The sequence below is a fragment of the Vulpes vulpes genome, chromosome 6 (assembly GCF_048418805.1).
Source record: "Vulpes vulpes isolate BD-2025 chromosome 6, VulVul3, whole genome shotgun sequence".
Classification (NCBI taxonomy): Eukaryota; Metazoa; Chordata; class Mammalia; order Carnivora; family Canidae; genus Vulpes; species Vulpes vulpes.
Window position 1 is genome coordinate 60,520,844 of NC_132785.1, and position 19,241 is coordinate 60,540,084.

General features: G+C 56.7%; 1 protein-coding gene across 2 annotated transcripts; it reads right to left on the reverse strand.

Annotated features, from left to right (window-relative positions):
• Positions 1-1,136: 1,136 nt before the first annotated feature.
• GRTP1 (growth hormone regulated TBC protein 1) lies at positions 1,137-18,650 on the reverse strand. 2 transcript variants are annotated; one of them, XR_012002064.1, is made up of 9 exons: positions 18,499-18,650; positions 18,200-18,351; positions 13,740-13,898; positions 11,159-11,283; positions 9,464-9,560; positions 4,322-4,379; positions 3,875-4,047; positions 3,611-3,796; positions 1,137-1,475 (listed from the first exon to the last, which is right to left on the reverse strand). XR_012002064.1 is itself a non-coding variant. In XM_072761116.1 (8 exons), the coding sequence occupies exons 1-8, from the start codon at positions 18,534-18,536 to the stop codon at positions 1,386-1,388; spliced, it is 1,020 nt and encodes a 339-aa protein (XP_072617217.1). In that variant the 5' UTR covers positions 18,537-18,650; the 3' UTR covers positions 1,137-1,385. The 2 variants fall into 2 exon arrangements, 1 of the variants encoding a protein (XP_072617217.1); XM_072761116.1 differs by lacking the exon at positions 4,322-4,379.
• Between the last annotated feature and the right edge of the window lie 591 nt (positions 18,651-19,241).

The following is a 19,241-nucleotide window of genomic DNA, read 5'->3' on the forward strand; positions in this document are numbered from 1 at the left end:
TCGTCCTTCTGTCTGCTCTCATAAGAGGTGGAGAGCAGGGGAGAAAGGGGTCTGCTGGGTAACTTGAAGGAGGAGGGTGGTGTGGACTCCTGCAGGGCTTGGTTTGGAGCCCTGTGGCCCCACCCCTTTGAAGAGGGGCCGCCTTAATCTCCAGGATGTGGCTGCAGGAGGCCCCGCCAACTGTGCTTAGAGCTTTCAGAACGGGAGCTGAAGCCTAAGATTTATTTTAATCTCCTTTTTAAGCAAAGACCTGTGCCTTCCTAGGATTTATGGACCTTGCTGAGTGAGGCTGAAGCTGGCCTGCCTGCCAGGCAGCCCTGGGACTGAAGCCCCAAGCATCGCCTGCATCCCTGTACCCAGGGCCTACCCCAGCATGGCTTCCCTGGGAGTGGGGCTCAGGGCCACAAGGTTAGTGTTGTGTCAGGCCTTGCTGGGCAACCATGCCAGCCAGCCTCACACTGGACTGCCCCATGATGGGCAGCCCCAGGGATTCCCAGACCTTGGTGGCCTACCCGAGTGGCCACTTCCCACAAGAGCGTCTACATATGCCCATTTGGTCGTAGTGCAGCATTCTCTGTAACACGGGTAGTGCAGCACCTCTGCCATGGCTGGGCTTGGACCGAGGACAAGCAGGCCCTTGCCATCTGTTCAGCCACTGTCACCCAGTGCCTCAAGTGTGCTTCCCTTTAGGGGTGAAACCACAGCCGCAGGGGTGCTGAGAGGTACCCCCAGGGCAGATGGGTGGGAAGGGGAGCTGACAGGTCACACATCTCCAGGCTTTCTTTGCAGCCAGAGGTGAGGTTGGGGTCAGGGAGGAGGAGTCTTGCCTGGTGTTCCTCCAGGGACCCAGGGTGACGGGAGGTACAGTTAGCACTCGCCGGCCCAAGGCAGCCACTTGCCATTCCCTAAAGCTTATCCCCTTCTGTCTGCTTTATTCGTATAATAGGATCATTTCAAATAACGTTTTAAAAATTACCTGTCTCCAGAAGTCCTGTGCTGTGTGCACAAACCTCACGTAAAGGTAAACTCTGTGCCACAGGAAAAAATAGAAGAATACCTGATTGGCATTAATAACACTAATGAGAGTTTGCAGTTTTAAGTTTCAGTCTGCAGATAAGCTGATCACCGCAAACTCATAGGTGTTGACATACTTTATTATAAATACATCTCATTTTATAACTGAACATCTCAAGTAAAAATACATTTTTAGAAATTTATGATTCTGTAGCCCATTACTGCGTCCACAGCTACATCATTCTTTTAAGAAATTCACAAGTGTAAGAACGCCAAGTATTCACAGCGCTAAAAAAAGGAAGCAGTTAGGACTGGTCAGCCCTAGAAATGAAGCCTCGCCGAGGGCAGGCGGTGAATAAGGGGTCCTTCGGTCAGCCTTGTGCCAGCAGCTTGGCCCTGCAGCTCTCACGAAGCCTGGTGATGGTGGCCATGGACAAGCTTCCAGGCTCTGAGAAGATTTTCTGGAACAGAAAAAGTTTAAAAAACCAACATGTTATCAGCTCTGCTGCATCCCCACAGGCACCAGGTAAGGGCCTGCAGCTGCAATCTTCTGCGAGCTCTCACCAACCCCCTCAGGCTGTGCTGCGCCCTGCCCTACCCTGCCCTGCCAGACTGTTCCCCAGGGTGGGGCATTTGTTCTGACCCTTTGACCCTGAGGGCTTGTGGCAGCTCTGAAGCCACAGCCCGGAGCCCCTGGGGAGTGGAAGGAAGGTCCTGCCATCACATCTTTTATGCTTAATAATTTAATAATCTCCACAGTGACAGCTGAGGAATTCACAGTTACAAACTAACCAAAAGTAAGGCTAGCATTAAAAAGGGTTTTTTAAAGAAATTCAAAAAAATAAAAAATAAATTCCAGAAATTCTTCCATAGGTACATATTACATAGGGACTAAGGTCAGGCTGGAGTGTTTCTGTCCTGACTCGCCACGTTCCTGAAGGAGGAGGGCGGCAGGCAAATCCTCGTCGGTGTGGAGCTGCATTCTTCCTGGGATTGCTGCACTGAGCTCGTGCGAGGTCCCTGCTTCTGTTCTCCAGAATGTTCTAGATGTTCTCATGCGGGATTGCAGAGAGCTCTGATTTATGAGCTGCAAGTACCATGCTGACATGCTTTAACACAAATGCATGTTCGACTCCCCTCCCTCGAAGGGGCGTACCCGCCCTGTGTGACCAAGCACAGCGGTTCCCCTGTGGGCAAGCTGGCAAGGATACCAGCCACCTGGCTGCCTGTGGCGCTCTACGGATACCAGCACTTAAGGAGCACCTGCTGTGTGCAAGTCCTCTGCTGGCTGGTCACACACGGAGGCTAACCGGCAGACAGCCTAGGTGGGGGGCGGGGAGTGGGTGGTGGCCGCACAACGTTGGAATGTACTAGAGACCCCTGAGCTGTTGTATGTGTTACAAGAGGAATTCCATCTCATCAAAACAGAAAACCCCTGATCACCCTCCGTGCGGGACCTCAGGCCAGGAGGCGCTTGCAGCAGGGACGCTGCTGAGGGCCGGCTACGGTCCTGTCCTGTCCCGTCTGGTGTGCCGGCTCCTGAACCTAAATGGCAGGCTCATCTCCAGACTGCTGCTAGCATCTCCCCTGCTGCCTGCATCTCTCCTCACACTGGCACCGAAGGGCCCCCAGGCACAGAAGAGCCCTTCTGCCATGCGTGATGGGCTCCAGGTGCACCTGACCAGTGTCCAAATGGCTCAGCTGCAGGGCACAGGTGTGTACCGGCTGAGATGACCCTGCCCATCATCCATCATTCAGAAAACGCTTGTATCCCCTGCTGGCTAGGGTCCCCGACAGCCAGTGGTCCTTTGTCCTCAAGGCTACCTATAGGCAGGACCCCTCCTCTCTGGCCCCAGGGCCCAGGCCACGGCTGCTCTCGCTCTGTCCAGGCTGCTCCCTAAGGGTTGCCCCACTCCCCCTGGTGGGAGAAAGCTCTAGTCGAGTACCGGCCAGCATCCTGGATCCTAGGGCAGTCCTGCCAACAGAAGGCCACCCTTGAGCTGCCTGACAGTGGCCAGTGTCCCCACGCAGAGCTATGGGCTTCCTACCTCCTGGGAGGCAGGGAGAACCACCTGGCTCCTGGCCTTCCTGGCACCTTCTGCCACCTCCCCTGCATTGATGACTCTTTCAGGTGGAAAGGGGAAAACCTAAAATATGCCTCTCTCAGCCTCCACGGCCTCCTCAGAAGGACTGTCAACTCCTACTTCATTCACTCAGCTGATTCACAGCCTGTCCCGGATCCGGGACCCAGCTGCAGGAAGCTGCCCTACCGGGTGGGACAACAAACACAGGAGACCTCCCCTCCCTGCCCCGGGTCCAAGGAGATGCTGGCAGCAGGGCAAGGGCTCCAACAGGATGGTGGGTCAGGTGGGTCTGACCCCAGGGACCAGGGGTCCCTGCCACCCTGGAGCACACCATGGGGCTTGCGACCCAGCAGCAGGTGCAGCAGTCAGGCTCTGGGAGATGGGTCTGGAAGGGCTGCTTGGAGGGAGGTTGGGCCCATCAATACAGAGGCCCAGGGTGGACTAGGGAGAGGCAGAAGCTAGCTCTGGGCTGGGCTATGGGGCGGTGCTACAGAGCCCACCCAGATGCTCACCTGCATGAAAGTGTGGCAGTCGGTCACAAGACTCCCTCTGGTGATCTCCTTGAACCTCTCACAGATGTCCACCACACTGGTGGCTTCCAAAATAAAGCCCTGATGCTGTTTAATTAGGGTCAGGGCCACCCGGAAGATAATCTTGGATCCTTCGTTGAACAAACAGTCCCAGATTCGGAACACCGTCTGCAGAGAAACACTTGATGCATCACAGGGTGGCGGCCCCAGCGGCCCCGGCCCCGGAGAGGCACCCACCACACTCACCTCCACGGGCAGGATGTCCACAAACAGGCAGATGAACCAGCGGGATACCACCAGGGTCCACAGGACACCGTGCCCGTCCATCAGGGCCGCCACCGCCGGCAGCTTGGTCTTCACCAGCTCCCCCAGGACCTCCTGGTCTGTCTTCAGGCCCAGCATGGCGGGACCATAGTAATCTACCACATGGACGAGAGCAGAGAGCAGGCACTGCATCCCTGGCCCCGTTCTGGCCAGGAGGGCCCTTTCCAGGAGAGAAGGGTCCAGGGAGCCTCCTAAGCAAGACACCAGGAGCCCTGGGAGTGGCTCCCAAAGTGTGCCGCTGCGGAGGGCAATGAGACCCTGGGGCATTTGCACACCATGTTCACAGCAGCAGTACCCATGGCCACCGAAAAGTGGATGCAAGCCCAGGTCCGCCTCCGGTTCACAGATAAAAACGTGCATGGTACACACCCTGGAACTCCACTTGGCTTCAGGAGGAGATCCTGACACCTGCTACCACATGGTGAGCCTCGAGTGAACAAGAGAAACGGGATGCACAGAAGGCCACTCGCATGCGGTCCCCGGAGCCAACACACGATGCTGTCTCTGAGGGCCACCCAGCAGAGGGGCAGGCACGGCACCCTCTGAGCCTTTGGGACAGTGCTGAGTGCCCCTCCTGGGAGCCAGGGAAGTGGTGGGCCCAGGCAGCCCCACAGAGCATGGGGCTCTAAGCACCACACGTTCCCACATGGAGCCCTGGAGACGCGCAGGCTCTCGGAGTCAGGCCTGAGTGTGGCCTCCACACCTGAGGGCCCAGGACATTATGTCCCTCAGAATTCTACAAGGAGCCAAACATACCCACCCTGACAATGGGATTTAGGCAGTACGAGGTCTAAAGTCTTCCCATTTGTCCCCAAGGAGAACCAGTTGCTGTCCAGTCAGTGGCATGGGGTCCCTGGCTGCACGAGCACAGCACACCCCACTAAGACGACGTCTGCCATTCAGGGCCTGGGTGCCAGTTGGCAGCTCATACACACAGTGCTCCCGATGGCATGCCCCCCGGATACACATCTGTCTTGCCAAAGAACTTTTTATGACATTAATGCAACACACTGTAATACATTTTAATGTTTAGTGTCTGCTATTAAAATTCAGTCAGGAGTCTACGTAATAACACAGGAAAATCTGACACCAGGCCCGACAGTCTAGTCTGCCACTCACACACACTCTGGCAGTCCCCAGGGCAAAGGGACAAGAGGTTAACCAACCCAGTGAAAACAGGATCCTTATGAATGCTGACACGATGCCATGGTCACGTTACTGACTTTCAGAGAGGCGGCACATGGGAAGCCACACTGAATGCCAGAGGACCCTGGAAATGATCTGGGAGTAGCCAATCCAGATTCTCAGTTTGTCCTGCTCTTGTCCTCATTCCGCATCTGTCTCCTCCTCTCAAACTGAGAGCCTGGCACCCCTGGGGAGACAAGAGTAGAGTCCGTTGTCCCTCCAGAGTGTCCTGTATGCAACCCAATTCTCTGAGTGACGTCCCCGGGGGAGCCAGGGTTAAGCCCTGGACAGGTAAGAGGGTTTGCTGAACTCCCAGGAGAGTGGCCTTGTTCCTGCCCCAGAGAGGCTTACAGTGGCTTCCAAAAATAGACCTGCTGAACTCACACGCAGACTACAGCAGGCCCAGGCCAGCCTCTCTCCTCCCTGCATTCTGCCCTGAAGCCAAGGCAGACAGACCCCGTGTCCCTGGCCCACCTGAGCAGAAGAGCACACGTCAGGGCCAGCGCCAGGCTGAGCAGAGAATGGGGAATGTAGCCCTGCACTGGGCCCCAAGTCAGGCTCCCCCGACTTTTTGCAAAAGCAAACATGGGAGGGCTGGGCCGGGCTGGGGGGCAGACTGAGAACGGGCCGCATGTCCCCTGCCTGTGAGTGAGTGGGGTGCTGGGATTCACCCCTGTGTAGTCTAATTCCAAAACTGATGCTCTGCGGCCCCACGAGAAAGCAAAGGCACGGCCCACAGGCACGGGCAACCCTCCAGGGCATGTGCATCCAGGGGCCTCAGGAGACACGTGGGCAGCTCGTGCTCACGAGCTGCTCACGCCGTCCCCTCTGCCCCCCAAGACCCCTGAGCCTCCACCATGGCCTGGACCACTTTTTAGCTTCAGCTGAGTGGCTAACAACCTGTTTCCCTGTGTCTGGAGGGGAACAGGTCACACCAGCTCTTCAGGATGCCAATACATTCATTGGCATTGGCTCATTACTCGCTGTGCTATCCCACGACAGACAGACGACAGACAGTGCTCCCATGCGTTCCTGAGGTCAGCCCCTCCCCCTTTCCCTGACCCCTCCTCCTTCCACTGGATGCCCCGGGTTCAAGTGGTGACGACCCACAAGAGGCCGCCTGGTGTCATGGGAGGTTGGCACAAGCTGCCAGGTCTGTGTGTGCAGCCAAGTGGAGTGCGTCCGGACACTGTGTGCTGACGATCCTTCTAACCCACATCCACTGCACTGAAACTGGGGAGTTGCTGGCCCAGAGCAGTGGCCGCTGGTGGCACACCGAGGCTCTGCAGTCCTTCACAGGCGGGAGCCCGCTCCTCCTTGCTTGCCGGAGATCTTGGCCACGTCTTTCTGACTCTGCCGGCCATGCAGCCCTCCTACTTTGCACACTGAGGGATTTTCTATGGAGCTGCTGCTTAGAGCTTTAGGGCTCCTTTATGTGTTAACCACATGGTCACAGACACGTTCCCCAAAACTGCAGCTTCTCTTTTTACTTTGCGCACGATGTCTGTGTCAAACTCGGTTTTTCATTTTAACATAATTATCAGCCACACCTTTTCTACTTAGTGCATTTCATTCAAGAACTTCCCCTGTACTCTGTAGTCGTGAAACCTTTCTACATCTTATTTTCTCGGTGTCAAATGTTTTGCTTTTTCACCTTGAATTCATCTGGCATAGAAATAAGAGTCTAACTTTGTTGCCTTCCTTGCGGACAGTTGTCACAGAGGTGGCTGGAGATGACCTATCTTCCAGACCAGCTCCCAGGATCTACGGATCCAGAGACTGATTTCTGGGCTGTTGCCGCATGACCCATCCCTGACCTGACAGCACGCCATCCCCACAATCACAGCACCAGGATGCATCCCCAGGGTTCTTTCCAGCCTGCATGGCTTCACTCTGCCCTCAGGTATCTCACAACTAGGCCTTCCTTGCATCCCACAAGAACTCTCCCTGAGGGAGAGTTCTACCTTCGCCCAGCAAGATCCCAGCTGCTGCCGGCGCTCGAGCGTGGCTGCGCATCCACCTGCGAGGTCAGCCTGTATGATGGCGACGATGTGGGAACCCCATACCAGAAGCTGACGAGTGTTTCTTCTATTTCCCACAAGAGTGATAAAGTGCATAGAACTGATCAGTTCCTGTGAAGTTCACTGTGACAGTGTGTCTGTCCACAGGTCATCTCAGTCTATTTCTCTCGATTCAGCTTTGTTACTCGGTATTCTTCTCAAGGTTTCCATGTGGCCTGTTCGTTTTATTCATATTCTCTTGTTTCTCAAAAATCTGTACAGGTTTCCAATCACAGCACCCTTTTCATTTCTATATACCAGCCTGCTTTCCCATCAGTCCTGCCAGGGATTGTCGGCTCCGTCACTTTTTCTAAGAACCATATTTTGTCTACACTCCTCTTTCTCATTGCTGACGTTCTATGTTGCTGGTCCTCATCGTGAGGTCTGTGTGTCCCTGCATGTGGACACGAACTCAGGAAACCCGCACAGCACGTGCAGACAGTACGGCGGCAGCTCCTCCAGGGAGGGATTGGGCGGCACTGGCCGAGTTTCTGGTCTACACTCTCCGCCACCTCCATGCTTCTCACCTGAGGACTGAACGGGTGCATCTCTGTGACACAAAAAGAAGCAAAAGCAGGACACGCACTGGTGCCGCCTGGCTTGTGTGACCGACGAGCAGTGCCTCCCAGCACCTTTGTCCTGGCGTTGTTTGGATATTTTGGTTTTGAATCAAGACCTGTTTGTATTGCAGTTTGGTGAAATGGAACCTTTTGATGATAGGAAATGACATTTTATGGGCTAAAAAACAAGGTTCTAGGGTCAGTCTGGAGCCCCTGTGGGTCTCTAAGTCAGTGCTTACGGCCTCCCAACACCTGTTCGTTCTGTAACATGCTGTGTGTGGGATGGCGCCAGGGCATCCTCGCGTTCCCTGCACAGCTGTGCACAGGCCCCCAGAGAAACCCTGGCACGAGACAGGTTCTCAGCAAATCCTTGTAGACAGAACCGAGCTGACAAGGAAGAGTAACTCATCATGATTCAGGCTCTGGATGTGGCCATCACTGCTGCATCTAGCAAGCGGCCTGCCTGCTTCCTTGCCATCCCCTCCCCAGCAGCTCAGGCCCCCACAGTAGAGTGGGGACACTGAGGGCTCTCGCACTCGGGACTGCCCCTTCCTAGAAGGCAGCCCATCCAGGCGGGCCACTGGTGTGTGTGCTCGTGCCCTTATGCGTGGTGGCGAGGGAGTGTGAGGAAGCTCCATCTGTCTAGATGCTTCCTTCCTGTCATGGTGCCACTCTAGTTCATGCTTCCCCAAGGCACGTGCCAAGGTCTGACAGCCATGGGGTCCGAGGCCTCAGGTGTCCTCATCTGTAAAATGGATTTGATAGTTGGGCCTGTGGGGTGGGTCCCGCTCTTCAACGCCGACAGGGGTGTGTGCTGCAGGGCAGACGCCACACTGCACATGCCCACGGGGCTGCCGGGCCAGCTCTCCGGGAGCGCACGGGGGCTCTAGCCTGATGGGGGCACTCACCCGTCCACCCCCGGGGCCAGGCGTGAGGCTCTGAGCATCCCACCATCAGGGCAAGAGAGAGCACAGGCCTTCCCCCACCCAAGATGGCTCTGGCCGCGTCTGTTCCCAAAGCCGTCTTAGTCTACACCGTGCGTCACCAAAACCGGTGGTTTTTATTAACTGACAAACTGATGACTAACTTGGAATTACCAAAGGGAGTGAATATCTGTTAATAAACAGAAATGCAGGATCCCTGGGTGGTGCAGCGGTTTGGCGCCTGCCTTTGGCCCAGGGCGCGATCCTGGAGACCCGGGATCGAATCCCACGTCGGGCTCCCGGTGCATGGAGCCTGCTTCTCCCTCTGCCTGTGTCTCTGCCTCTCTCTCTCTCTCTCTCTGTGACTATCATAAATAAAATAAAAAATAAATAAATAAACAGAAAGGTAGGAACGTGACGAAGGACTGATTCTCACCCTGACGACAGTAAGCATAGCAGTGGACGATCACTCCAAGGACGATTCCCAAAATCGAAGGAGTCTGCACAGAGCCCGCGGCGCCCCACCGGCTCTGGGGCCAGCAGGAGCCTCCCCGCGACACCCCGAGCCCCCAACACAGGCGGCGCGAGCTCGAGGCGCAGTGCGGAGGACGCGCCCCCAGGCCCCGCCCGCCCGGCCGCGCAGCCCAGCGCGCCACACGCTGCTCGCCCTGGAAGTCGCTGCTCGCCCTGGAAGTCGCTTGCGGCAAGATTTTTCACCTCAGCTACCGAGCAACCCGACCGGACCGGTCCCGACAGACGCCGCCCCTGCCCGCTGGGCCGTACCGGGCAGGATTCTCCCCAGGAGGGCGTCCAGCAGCCAGAAGGACTCTTCCTCACTCTTGGTTACGAGGAGCAGGTAGCCCGCGATGAAGTTCATCCCCTGAAGCAAGAAGACGGGTTTTCAGCCGCCTCAAGACGCTGCGGCCCTGGGGCGGCTCCCGGCGCCCCGCGCTCCTCACGTCCCTGCGCTGCCCCGCGGCCCGACGAGGCAGCGGCCTGAGGGAGCGCGACGGCTCCGCCGGGAGCAGACTGCTCCATCCTCAGCCTCGCGCCGGGACACAACCGACACTGAGTTTCTACCACGGTTTGTCTCGGGAAACCAGACCCGCGACCGGATTTCATAGAAATCATGAAGAACGTGGCCTGCGACGTGCGGTGCGGACACGTCTGTGACGGAGACAGTGCCCGTGGGCTCCAGGCACCACACACCCCGCCTTCTAGGTCCTCCTTCGGTGCCTCTTGGGGTTTTCTAAATTACACGTGTGCTCCCCTCCTAATAGGGGGACACCGGCTTCTGTCGGCCAGCAGGATGGGTCCAGACACGCGGACACCATGCAGGGAGGCCACGTGACAGGGGAGGCTCAGGGCGGCGGCCGCGGAGGGCCCACCTGCCACAGTGACAGAACACAGCCGGCATCACTCTCGGGGCCGCGCACAGGCCCACATGCGAGCTCTGGCAGTGGCCAAGGCTTACAGCTGTCTGGGTGATTAAATAGCTTTCTAAAAAGCTATTTTTAAGAACTGCAGGAACTGGTCATTGGACCGTGGGAAGGCAGTTTCGCAGCCCCTGCAGGCCAGTCCCCATCCAGGATGTGGCATCACCTATAGGCGCCAGAGCAACGTGAAAACACAGTGGGCCCGCGCGTTCTCGGGTGGATAGCACTCTGGTCCAAATCTTTGCAGAAGGTCCTGCCCCTCTCATCTCTGCAGCTGTGGCTCGAGCCCCTACCCCAGCCTGACCAACCAGTTCCTGGAGCCCGAGACTGATGGATGCAAACTTCTTGCCGAATCCCTGCCTCCCCAGAAAGCCCTAGAAGCAGGAGTGTGGGAAGCAGGAAGCCGCTCCCACTGTGGGCCACAGGCCCTCCGGGTGCTGATGCACGGTGAGTGTGCACATGGGCAGTTCACACACCTCCAGCAGCAGAGGCCACTCGGGGAGTCGCTCATGCCCCACACAGGTGCGCAGACTGCACCTCTGCAGCCCTGCGCCCCAGAGTGACCCCCTGGGAGGATCAAGCAAGGACTCATCCACACGTGATGCGCTGCTTCCTGTGGCAAATCCATACAAGATGATGGAAATGTGGTGGAAATGTGAACATCAAGCTGAGGGGGCCTGTGGTTGCCCTCGATTGCAGGGAAGATCCGACTTCCAGAAATAATGTGGAAGGAACCCCCACCGCACCCCGTGTGCACAACGCCAGGGAGTGCTGGTCGCTCACTGCAGTAAACACAGCCCCGCTCACGTAAGGGACGTCCTGTGTGCTCTAGCCTCACCTCTCCCTAGGTCTGATGTCTTACTCCTTCTCCACTTGGGAAACACTCCAGAGTCAGTGCCCTGCATGTAGGGCTTAGGCTCAGGAGCTCAGGAGTGGAATGGAACACGGTGTGCAGCTGGAGACCATCCCTGCAACAGCCGGGGTGCTGAGCATGCTCACCTTCCTGACCCAGACTCCCATGCGCTGATATCCAGGGGCTTACCTGGCAATAGCCCACACCTTCATTGTGGCGCCCGTAGGCCAACAGGATGTTGTACAGCGTCTTTTGTAAACAGGGATCTGCATTCTTCCGGAATTTTACATTGTCGGGGAAGGTCCTATTCATATCTGCAGGAAGATTCACATGGAATTATCCAGACTGGCCCGTGATGTACCCAATATCCCTAGTGTATACCCCTGAAGGGGGCCCCAAAGTCCACCTGGTGACCCTGGCTACCCTGCCTGGGCAGCAAGGCCACAGCAACTGCAGTCAGGGCGACAGAGGCCTTCACTGGGTCCCCTGCCCCACAGCTGCAGCCCAGTAGCCCCGGCAGGCCCAATGGCACCTGCTCTTTGAAGGGGCTTTTCCCGCCACCTGGTCCCCGCCTCTCCGCATGGTCTTCCGTCCCGCACCCCAACTGCACTGCCGTCCCCAGGATCCCCCGTAAGCCCAGGAGGGTGCTCAGCTCTAGGACCCTAGGCGACAGGTGAGCTCCGTGCACAATGCTGGGAAAACTTCCCAATTCTGAAGACAGAAGACACACTGAGAATCCCTTCCAGAAATCTGACGTGACTAACAACAGGGAGATTAATAAAGTCACCAGCCAGCCTCTCTCTGCCTTGGCCCCAGCCTGCCTTCTGCACCAGCACCACGCAGACGCGACGCCCACTCTTACCTGTCAGCCCTGCAGACGGGCAGAAGGAAAGAAGAGGGTTTGTATCTTCCTTCTAAACCCACTGACCCCACTTGGATGACATTAGGGGGTGTTTGCTGCTGCGCCAGGTGTGATTACCAGAGTGGATGGACCCGCGGCCCCCCCAGCTCCCCGCACGGCCATCGGGTGAGGTGCCTGTGGGCCAGCCTCTGCTCGTGCTGTTACCCCTGCTGATGGGGGTGCTTCTGTTCCTACCTACCGCACCCAAGCTGAACCCCTGCTGATGAAAGAGCAGACCTGACCTGGACAGTAAGCTTTACTGCCTCAGAGCACATTAGTTTTCCTTATATGTTTGTATACAAAAAGGCTTTTTTTCCCTGGAGTTCTAAACATTCCAAAGCTAGAATCCACCAGGAGAATATTAGTGGTTTTTACTAGTTCAGACTCTGGAGTGACCAGCTGTGCTCATTCGTATGTAACGTCCTTTACTAAGAGAAGCTTTGCCCCTCTGTCCCTGCAGTGATTTCTCCAGACCCCGCAGCAAAGCAGACCCAGAGCAACCCCATGATCAGCAGTCCCAATTCTGGGCTCGTACCCAGAACAGCTGGAACAGGGTCCCAGAGAAACATGGGTACACAGTTCCAAACAGCAAACTCACAAAAGCAGGAGGTGACTGTAGTTCCTGAGAATGGCAGAACAGAGGAGCTGTCGGGGTCTGTCCACACAACCCAACGGGGCTCAGCCCCAAAAAGGAATGAGACTCAGACATGCTACAGCCTGGCCAGACCCCCAGAACCCACAAGAGGGCACATTCTCTGTGATGTCACTGACATGGGGCAGAAAGGAGGAGGCCAGGCCAGGGGCGGGAAGTCGCTGGCGGTTAATGGGCACAGTTTCAGTTTGGGAAGATGGAATGGAAAATTGTTATGTATATTTTACCACAATAAAAAAATTTTTATCCAAAAATGTCAGCACACAATAGAGCCTTTCTTTTTTTCTTTTCTTTTTTTTAAATTTATTTATTCATGAGAGACAGAGAGAGAGAGAGACAGACAGACAGACAGAGAGAAGCAGGCTCCATGCAGGGAGCCCGACGTGGGACTCAATCCTGGGACTCCAGGATCACGCCCTGGGCTGAAGGCAGTGCTAAACCACTGAGCCACCCGGGCTGCCCACAACAGAACCTTTCAATTCACTTTTTAAACCAATAGGAACATTCAGTTTTATTATTTTGTGGGGATGCCTGAAGGGCTCAGTGGGTGAAACATCTGCCTTCGGCTCAGGGTCCTGGGATAGATTGCTGGGTTGGGCTCCCTGCAGACTCCCAGGGAGTCTGCTTCTCCATCTGCCCCTCCCCAAGCTTGTGTGCATATTCTCTATGTGTCAAATAAATACATAAAATCTTTTTTAAATTAAAAAAAAACAAAAATTATTTTGTGTTTAAGTTTGTATTTCTCAAAAAATCAGAAAAGCAGATACTCTGCCTCAAAATCTAATTATTCAGTTTAGGTTAAATATTTGGGGCACTTTGGACATATAGGAGCTGGTGAGAAAATCTGGGGACCTGTCAGCACCCTAGACAACAGGAGTCTGACACTGAGATGAGATGGGCAGCTCGGCTGTGCAGAGTCAGGACACACGTGTCACCATGTTCGTAAATCCAAAGGTGCTGCCGTCAGCACAAATCCCTCTGGGAGATTACCCTCCGCATCCCTAACCGGTCCCTGCCGTCCCTGCCAGCTTGCTGGTGCTCTGGTGTTTGCTGAAGCAGTCAAAGCCCCTGTGCACCCCTCATGAATGCTTAACTGTTGATTTTCCTTTAAGAAAAATCAAATCTCAAAAGCAGCAGGTGGCTCCTGAACATGTGTTTCCTCTTCTGCGTTAGGACTCTGGGCAGTAGCCTGCTACCCAACCGGCCTGGTGGCTCACCTGTCCTGATGGCCTCCTCCAGCCTGTCACTTCGCTCTCCCTGGAGGAGTCGATGATAATAGCCAGGGTTCTGGTCCATCTGGGCCTGGGCTCCGCTCACACCCATCCAGACGCGGGCCCGGTGCTCCAGGGGGACACCTTTCCGGATGTAGCGCTTCACTGAAACAGACAGAAGGGGCTGCTCCAGAGGGCGTCTCGGGGCGCAGAAACCATGCAGGGCACAGGTGTCCATGCTTTCGGCTCACTTCTCCCCCCATCAAACAGGCAAAACCTGACACATGCTGGTTACGGGGTCTGTCACCGTCCCACATTTGTCACCGGCAGGGAGGTGACAGCCAGTGGCCCCAGGGCCTCCCCCATTCCCACCCTGGCGCGGGCTGCGCCGGATGCCGCAGGCCAGGCCTCAAGCCAGGATCGGTCCCTGCACCCCGAGGCAGAGCTGGTGACCACCCAGGCACACACGGGACACCAGGAAAGCCGGAGGGACAGGAGGCAGGAAGAGGCCCTTGCTGGCCCGGGAGCTGGGAGCTGAGCCGTGAGGGTCAGAGGGACAGTTGTGGGCATGAGCGGAAGCTCAGGTGCACGGTCCAGCCCTGGGGGTGACAGGGACACAGGACCAGGTCAGATGGGGCTCGGGAAGGCCCTGTGCAGCCACAAAGAATGAGTGTGAGGCAGAGCCCAGGCGGAGGCCCGGCAGTGAGCGCAACAGTGGGTTTGGGGGCTGGGTGTCCATGTGGCCCACGTGCTGGGGGCTTCAGCGGCAGGTGTCACCGTCTGGTTCTGCACCTGATTTGTGTACGTTAAGAACTACTTTGAGAGGAATATTTCTACTGATGATAAACATGTGAAAAAGTAAGCATTAACTTTCTAATGACTATAGAAACATATAGGAAAAGAAGCCAAAAACCACAGGATCCTCACTAATTTCCCAGGTCGATGGAAAGATTTGTGAGACTAACATTCAAATGAATTGCAGGAAACCCAAGGCGCTACATTAGGCTTTTAACAGTCTTAATTTAACCCTCAAAGAGTTTATTTTCCTTTGAAAATTCAAAGGTTTGTTGTTCTCCTTTCATATTATAAGTACTATTTTTAAAAAAGAAACAAACAAAAGAAACGGACTATAAAATATATAAAATAAAAAGAAATGACTTTAAGAAAAAATAAAGTCATGCAGTGAGTGAAGTTCCATGATGCGCTATAAAAAGAAAAAAATCTGAGGCACCAGTGGCATTTAACAGAAAAATGTCACAGGAGTGAGGAAGTTGCTGGTCAAGAGAGCACTGTGGACCGAGCCCCAGTGAGTCCCAGCCAGGAGCTGGGAGGGAAGCTCCCGGGCTCCGCACGACGACCCGCGCGGCGACGCGGGCGCAGAGGCAGTGTCTGGCTGGTGCGTTCACGTGCGACCAGGACACTAGGAGTTCAGGCCGCCCTCGCCTGGCCCGCTGCACTTTGTGCCCAAGTGGGACCCGAAAGCCCTGAAGGAGCTGTCCAGGCTCTGACACACAGAACCCAGGTGCCTCCACCTGCCCACAACCAACAACTGCAACTGTAAACTGGGTCCACGAGTTCAACCCAACCCCAGGGGAAGTCAGAGGACGCAGCAGAACCAAAGCTGCCCAGGGGACAGGCGGGAGGCACGGCCTGTGCTCCAGGCTTCCCCTGATCCCAGTGACCCAGACTTGGCGGCGCGAGTGGAAATGAACGCAGACCACGAGGGCCAAAAGAAATCCAGAAACAGCCCCTCACGCAGGAACCGATTGCAAAGGAAACGCTTGCAAGCAGGATGGTCTTTCCCACAAAGAAGGTAGGTGACAGGAGTGGCAGCGAGGCCGTGGGGCAGTGAGTAGGCACGCACGACCCCAGCCTGCGGCCATTTGGGAGGACAGTGGGCGGCTGCCGGCACATGAACCATCAGTGCGCATTCGAGCCACCGCCCCCCCCCACCCCCCCCCACCCGGCTCCTGGAGTTTCCCTGCTAGGACGGCATCCTGCATCCTGCCGGTCCCTCTGTGGACGGGCGCACACAACACCCATGGTCGCCAGACACTGGGATGTTCCTCAGCAATAACCAAACCACAGCCCGCAGACCCGAGATCGGGGATGCAGCTCCGAAGCAGCCGGAGGGGAAGGAGCAGCCTCAGAAGGCGGGTGGTCCTCTGCCCTCCTGGGGCCCCAGCTCCCCAAGCAAGGAGAGGACCCGTGGCGCCTGGGTGGCAGGAGGGGCATTCAAGGCCATGCGCTGTTTTCACTCTTGCTGGAAGCGACATGGGCTCTGTGTGTTTGTCTAAACCCACAGAAGTGTAAACAGGTAAGAGTGAATTTCTCTGCAAATTAACTTTTTCTTTTTTAATATAAAGAAAGAAAAAGAAAAGAAAGCAGGACTCTGACCCTACCAGGACCCCAGGCCAAGGAGTCAGAGCTGTTGCAACTGTTTCCAAGGACGAAGGCTTCTGCTACTTTTGTTGTTTGTTATCTGAAGGCACAAGGTTTCCTCCTAAGAGAACGAAAACAGCTTACCTGTCCCCAGAGACTGACCTTCCCAGCAGGGCTCAGGGAACGCAGGGAACACCTCTGGAAACACAGTGGACCCCAGACAATTAACCTGGAGCCATCTGTCCTGATCAGCGAAGCAGATCCCTGCACTTATTGGTATTTGTCTTTGAAGGTATATTTCTGCAGCTTAGTTCTAACTTAGATGGTGCTGACCCTCTAAGCCACCAGAAGGAGATGGGCCAGCAGCTCCTGCCCTGGGCACTGGTGTAGATGGAACAGGTGTAGGACGGCTGGCCCGGGCCAGGGGGGGTCTGCCCACATGGTATCCCAGTCGAGGGGGAAGGTGCTTGTGGACATCTGCCACGGATAAAAAGAGCGAAGAGGAGGAAGCAGACCCCTGTTGTGTCCACTCATGTGGGTCTCGTGATCGCCTCTGCCGGACGCATGGGTCTGGGCCAGGAGAGGAACTCAGAGTCCCTCACGTCCTGTCCTGCGACTAGCGTGTCTTACCATGTATATAAGCTTTGTTTACTTTTATATACTTTTAAGTATTTTTTTAGAACAAAAGACCAGTCAACTTTTAAGAATAAATGAAAAGGAAGATAGAAGCCGACGTGCTGACACAGGGACTCCCCGGGGATGGACATGAGTGATCCCTGTGGGCCCCCAGCCTGACACCCTGCCAACCCCGGCAGCCCTGCGACACCAGCTGACCAGAGCAACTACTAAACCCGCCCCCATCAGTAGCAGCCCAGGGGCCCACGGGTTGAGGACGGGCTGTCAAGGGACAGGCCCCTTGGCAGTGTGGCCCAGTGTCCAGCAGGAGCCTCCCTCCCCCGTGAGCACGCCCCTGCAAGACCAGCCTGCTTCCACCAACCCTCTCGTCCCACTGCGCTACGTGTGGGGCCACTCTACGCCCTGTTCACTGGGCCCTTTAAAAGCAAAAATTCACCTAGTCACTGCCCTGGGTGGCGCAGCGGTTTGGCGCCTGCCTTTGGCCCAGGGCGCGATCCTGGAGACCCGGGATCGAATCCCACATCAGGCTCCCGGTGCATGGAGCCTGCTTCTCCTTCTGCCTGTGTCTCTGCCTCTCTCTCTTTCTCTCTGTATGACTATCATAAATAAATTAAAAAAAAAAAAACCCATGTATGGTTGGCCTCTGTCCGCCTGGTCATGTGATGGAGCCCTGGTTCCAATTCCAGTGCACCCTCATTACATCCCTGATGCCAGTCACATAGTTCTGTCCCTGTAGCTGACCTCTGCCCTCACCCTTCATTGTCACTCAGGTCCTATTTCAGAACGCCCCGTATCTTAACTCCTGGAAGGGGAAGTGCATGGCGACCAACGCCCTCCCCACCTACCAGCAGGTTCCACTGGTCTGTTTATCTGCAGTCTGGGGAACCTGGCAGGCAAACACCTCATTCATTTAACAAATATTGAAGCAATTATAGAGACCAACCCCTGCTGGCAGGGAGGGATGTCTGATTCCAGCCGGAATACTCTAAACCAGCCACACACCAGCTATATAGCCAGAGGCCAATTGGGTGGGTGTGGGATATAAGATGAAGGGCCTGCCATCCCAGATGCGACCCTGGGAAGGCGTCCTGGAGGCGGCATCACCCCAAAACCTGAAGGAGGGGGAGCAGGGTGGGTGTGCTTCCCTGTGTGTATGGAGCAGGGGGGAGCCCTGCTCACTCTCCTGCCAGCTACCCCCTACATTGGTCCCATTTGGAAGGAAGGCCAAGGGCCCCATGGATACCTGCCAAAGTCCCCATCTCAAAGGGAGAGAAGGGTCTTTCGCGTCTTCAAAGAGCAAGTTCCAGTGAGCTAAGACTCTGCGCCCCAAGGTAAGGACTCAGGGCACCCCCGCCCTCTCCCCTGCACCCCCAGGTAAGGGCTCAGGCATCCCCTGCCCGGGAGAGCTGCCCGGTGGCCAGATCGTGGTGGACCAGGCTCCCACTCACCTGTCCCACTCCTCTGGACACTGCTGCTGCCCTTGAGAAGCTTTGACCACTTTATGGCTCGTCTGGTGAGGATCACCAGGTAGGTGGACAAAAACTCTTCATAGGCTGCATAATCGAAGTCTTCAGGCCTTTCGAACCCGTAAGGATCGATCCTACAGTAAAGTGACCTGTAAGCCCCGCGGAAAGTTCCGCGCGCATCTGCGCCCCGCGGAGCCCATGAGCGCGCGTGGGCACCAGGGTCCCGCGCCCGCCCCGCGCCCTCCCCCCCGCCCCGCCCCCGCCCCGCGCCCCGCGCCCACCTGGGGACCCGGTCCCGGGCGCGCCCCTCGGGCTCCATGCCAGGAGGGCGGGGGGCGCCCGGGGGCGCGGGGCGGGGCGCGGGGGAGGGCGCGGGGCGACGCCGAGGGACCGGGCCACCTCCGGGGACTGGAGCTCGTCCTCCCGTCGGTCCGCAGGCGCGGGAGGCGGGGCCCAAGGGCCGAGCAGGGGGCGGGGCTGCACCTGCTCCTGCGGCCCCAGCCGGGGGCGGTGTCGGGGGGCGGTGCCGGGAGCCGCGGCCCGGAGCGCGGGAGGGGTTGGTCCTGGAGGCCGGAGGGTGAGGCTGGGGCGGGGCCAGGGGGCGCCGGGGGCGGGAGAGGGTGTGCGGGCGGGGGGCGCCGGGGTGGGATCTGAGTGTGGGTGGGACGTGGGGAGGGGCCCCCGGGGCGGTGGGGTGTCTGGCCGGGCCGTGGGTATGGGAAAGGGCGCTCGCCCCCAGCGCGGCTCGCTGGCCGGTGGACCCACAGGAGCCCCCCTCCCTTCCTCAGGCCTGAGCTTTCAGCAGAGGTTGGAGATAGTCCAGTTTGGATTTATCTGAGATTCGTCACAGCTTGGGATCCGGAGGCTCCGAAGCTCAGGTTCTGACCTATGGCCAGTATTTCTATATTCGTCCTGCAGAGAAAGAGCAGGTCTTCTCTATTTTTTACTTGCTCTTTTTCAGTCTACACTTCTGACCTGAGAGCAGCATGTTGACGAGATCCTCACCCACCTCGGGACAGGCCCT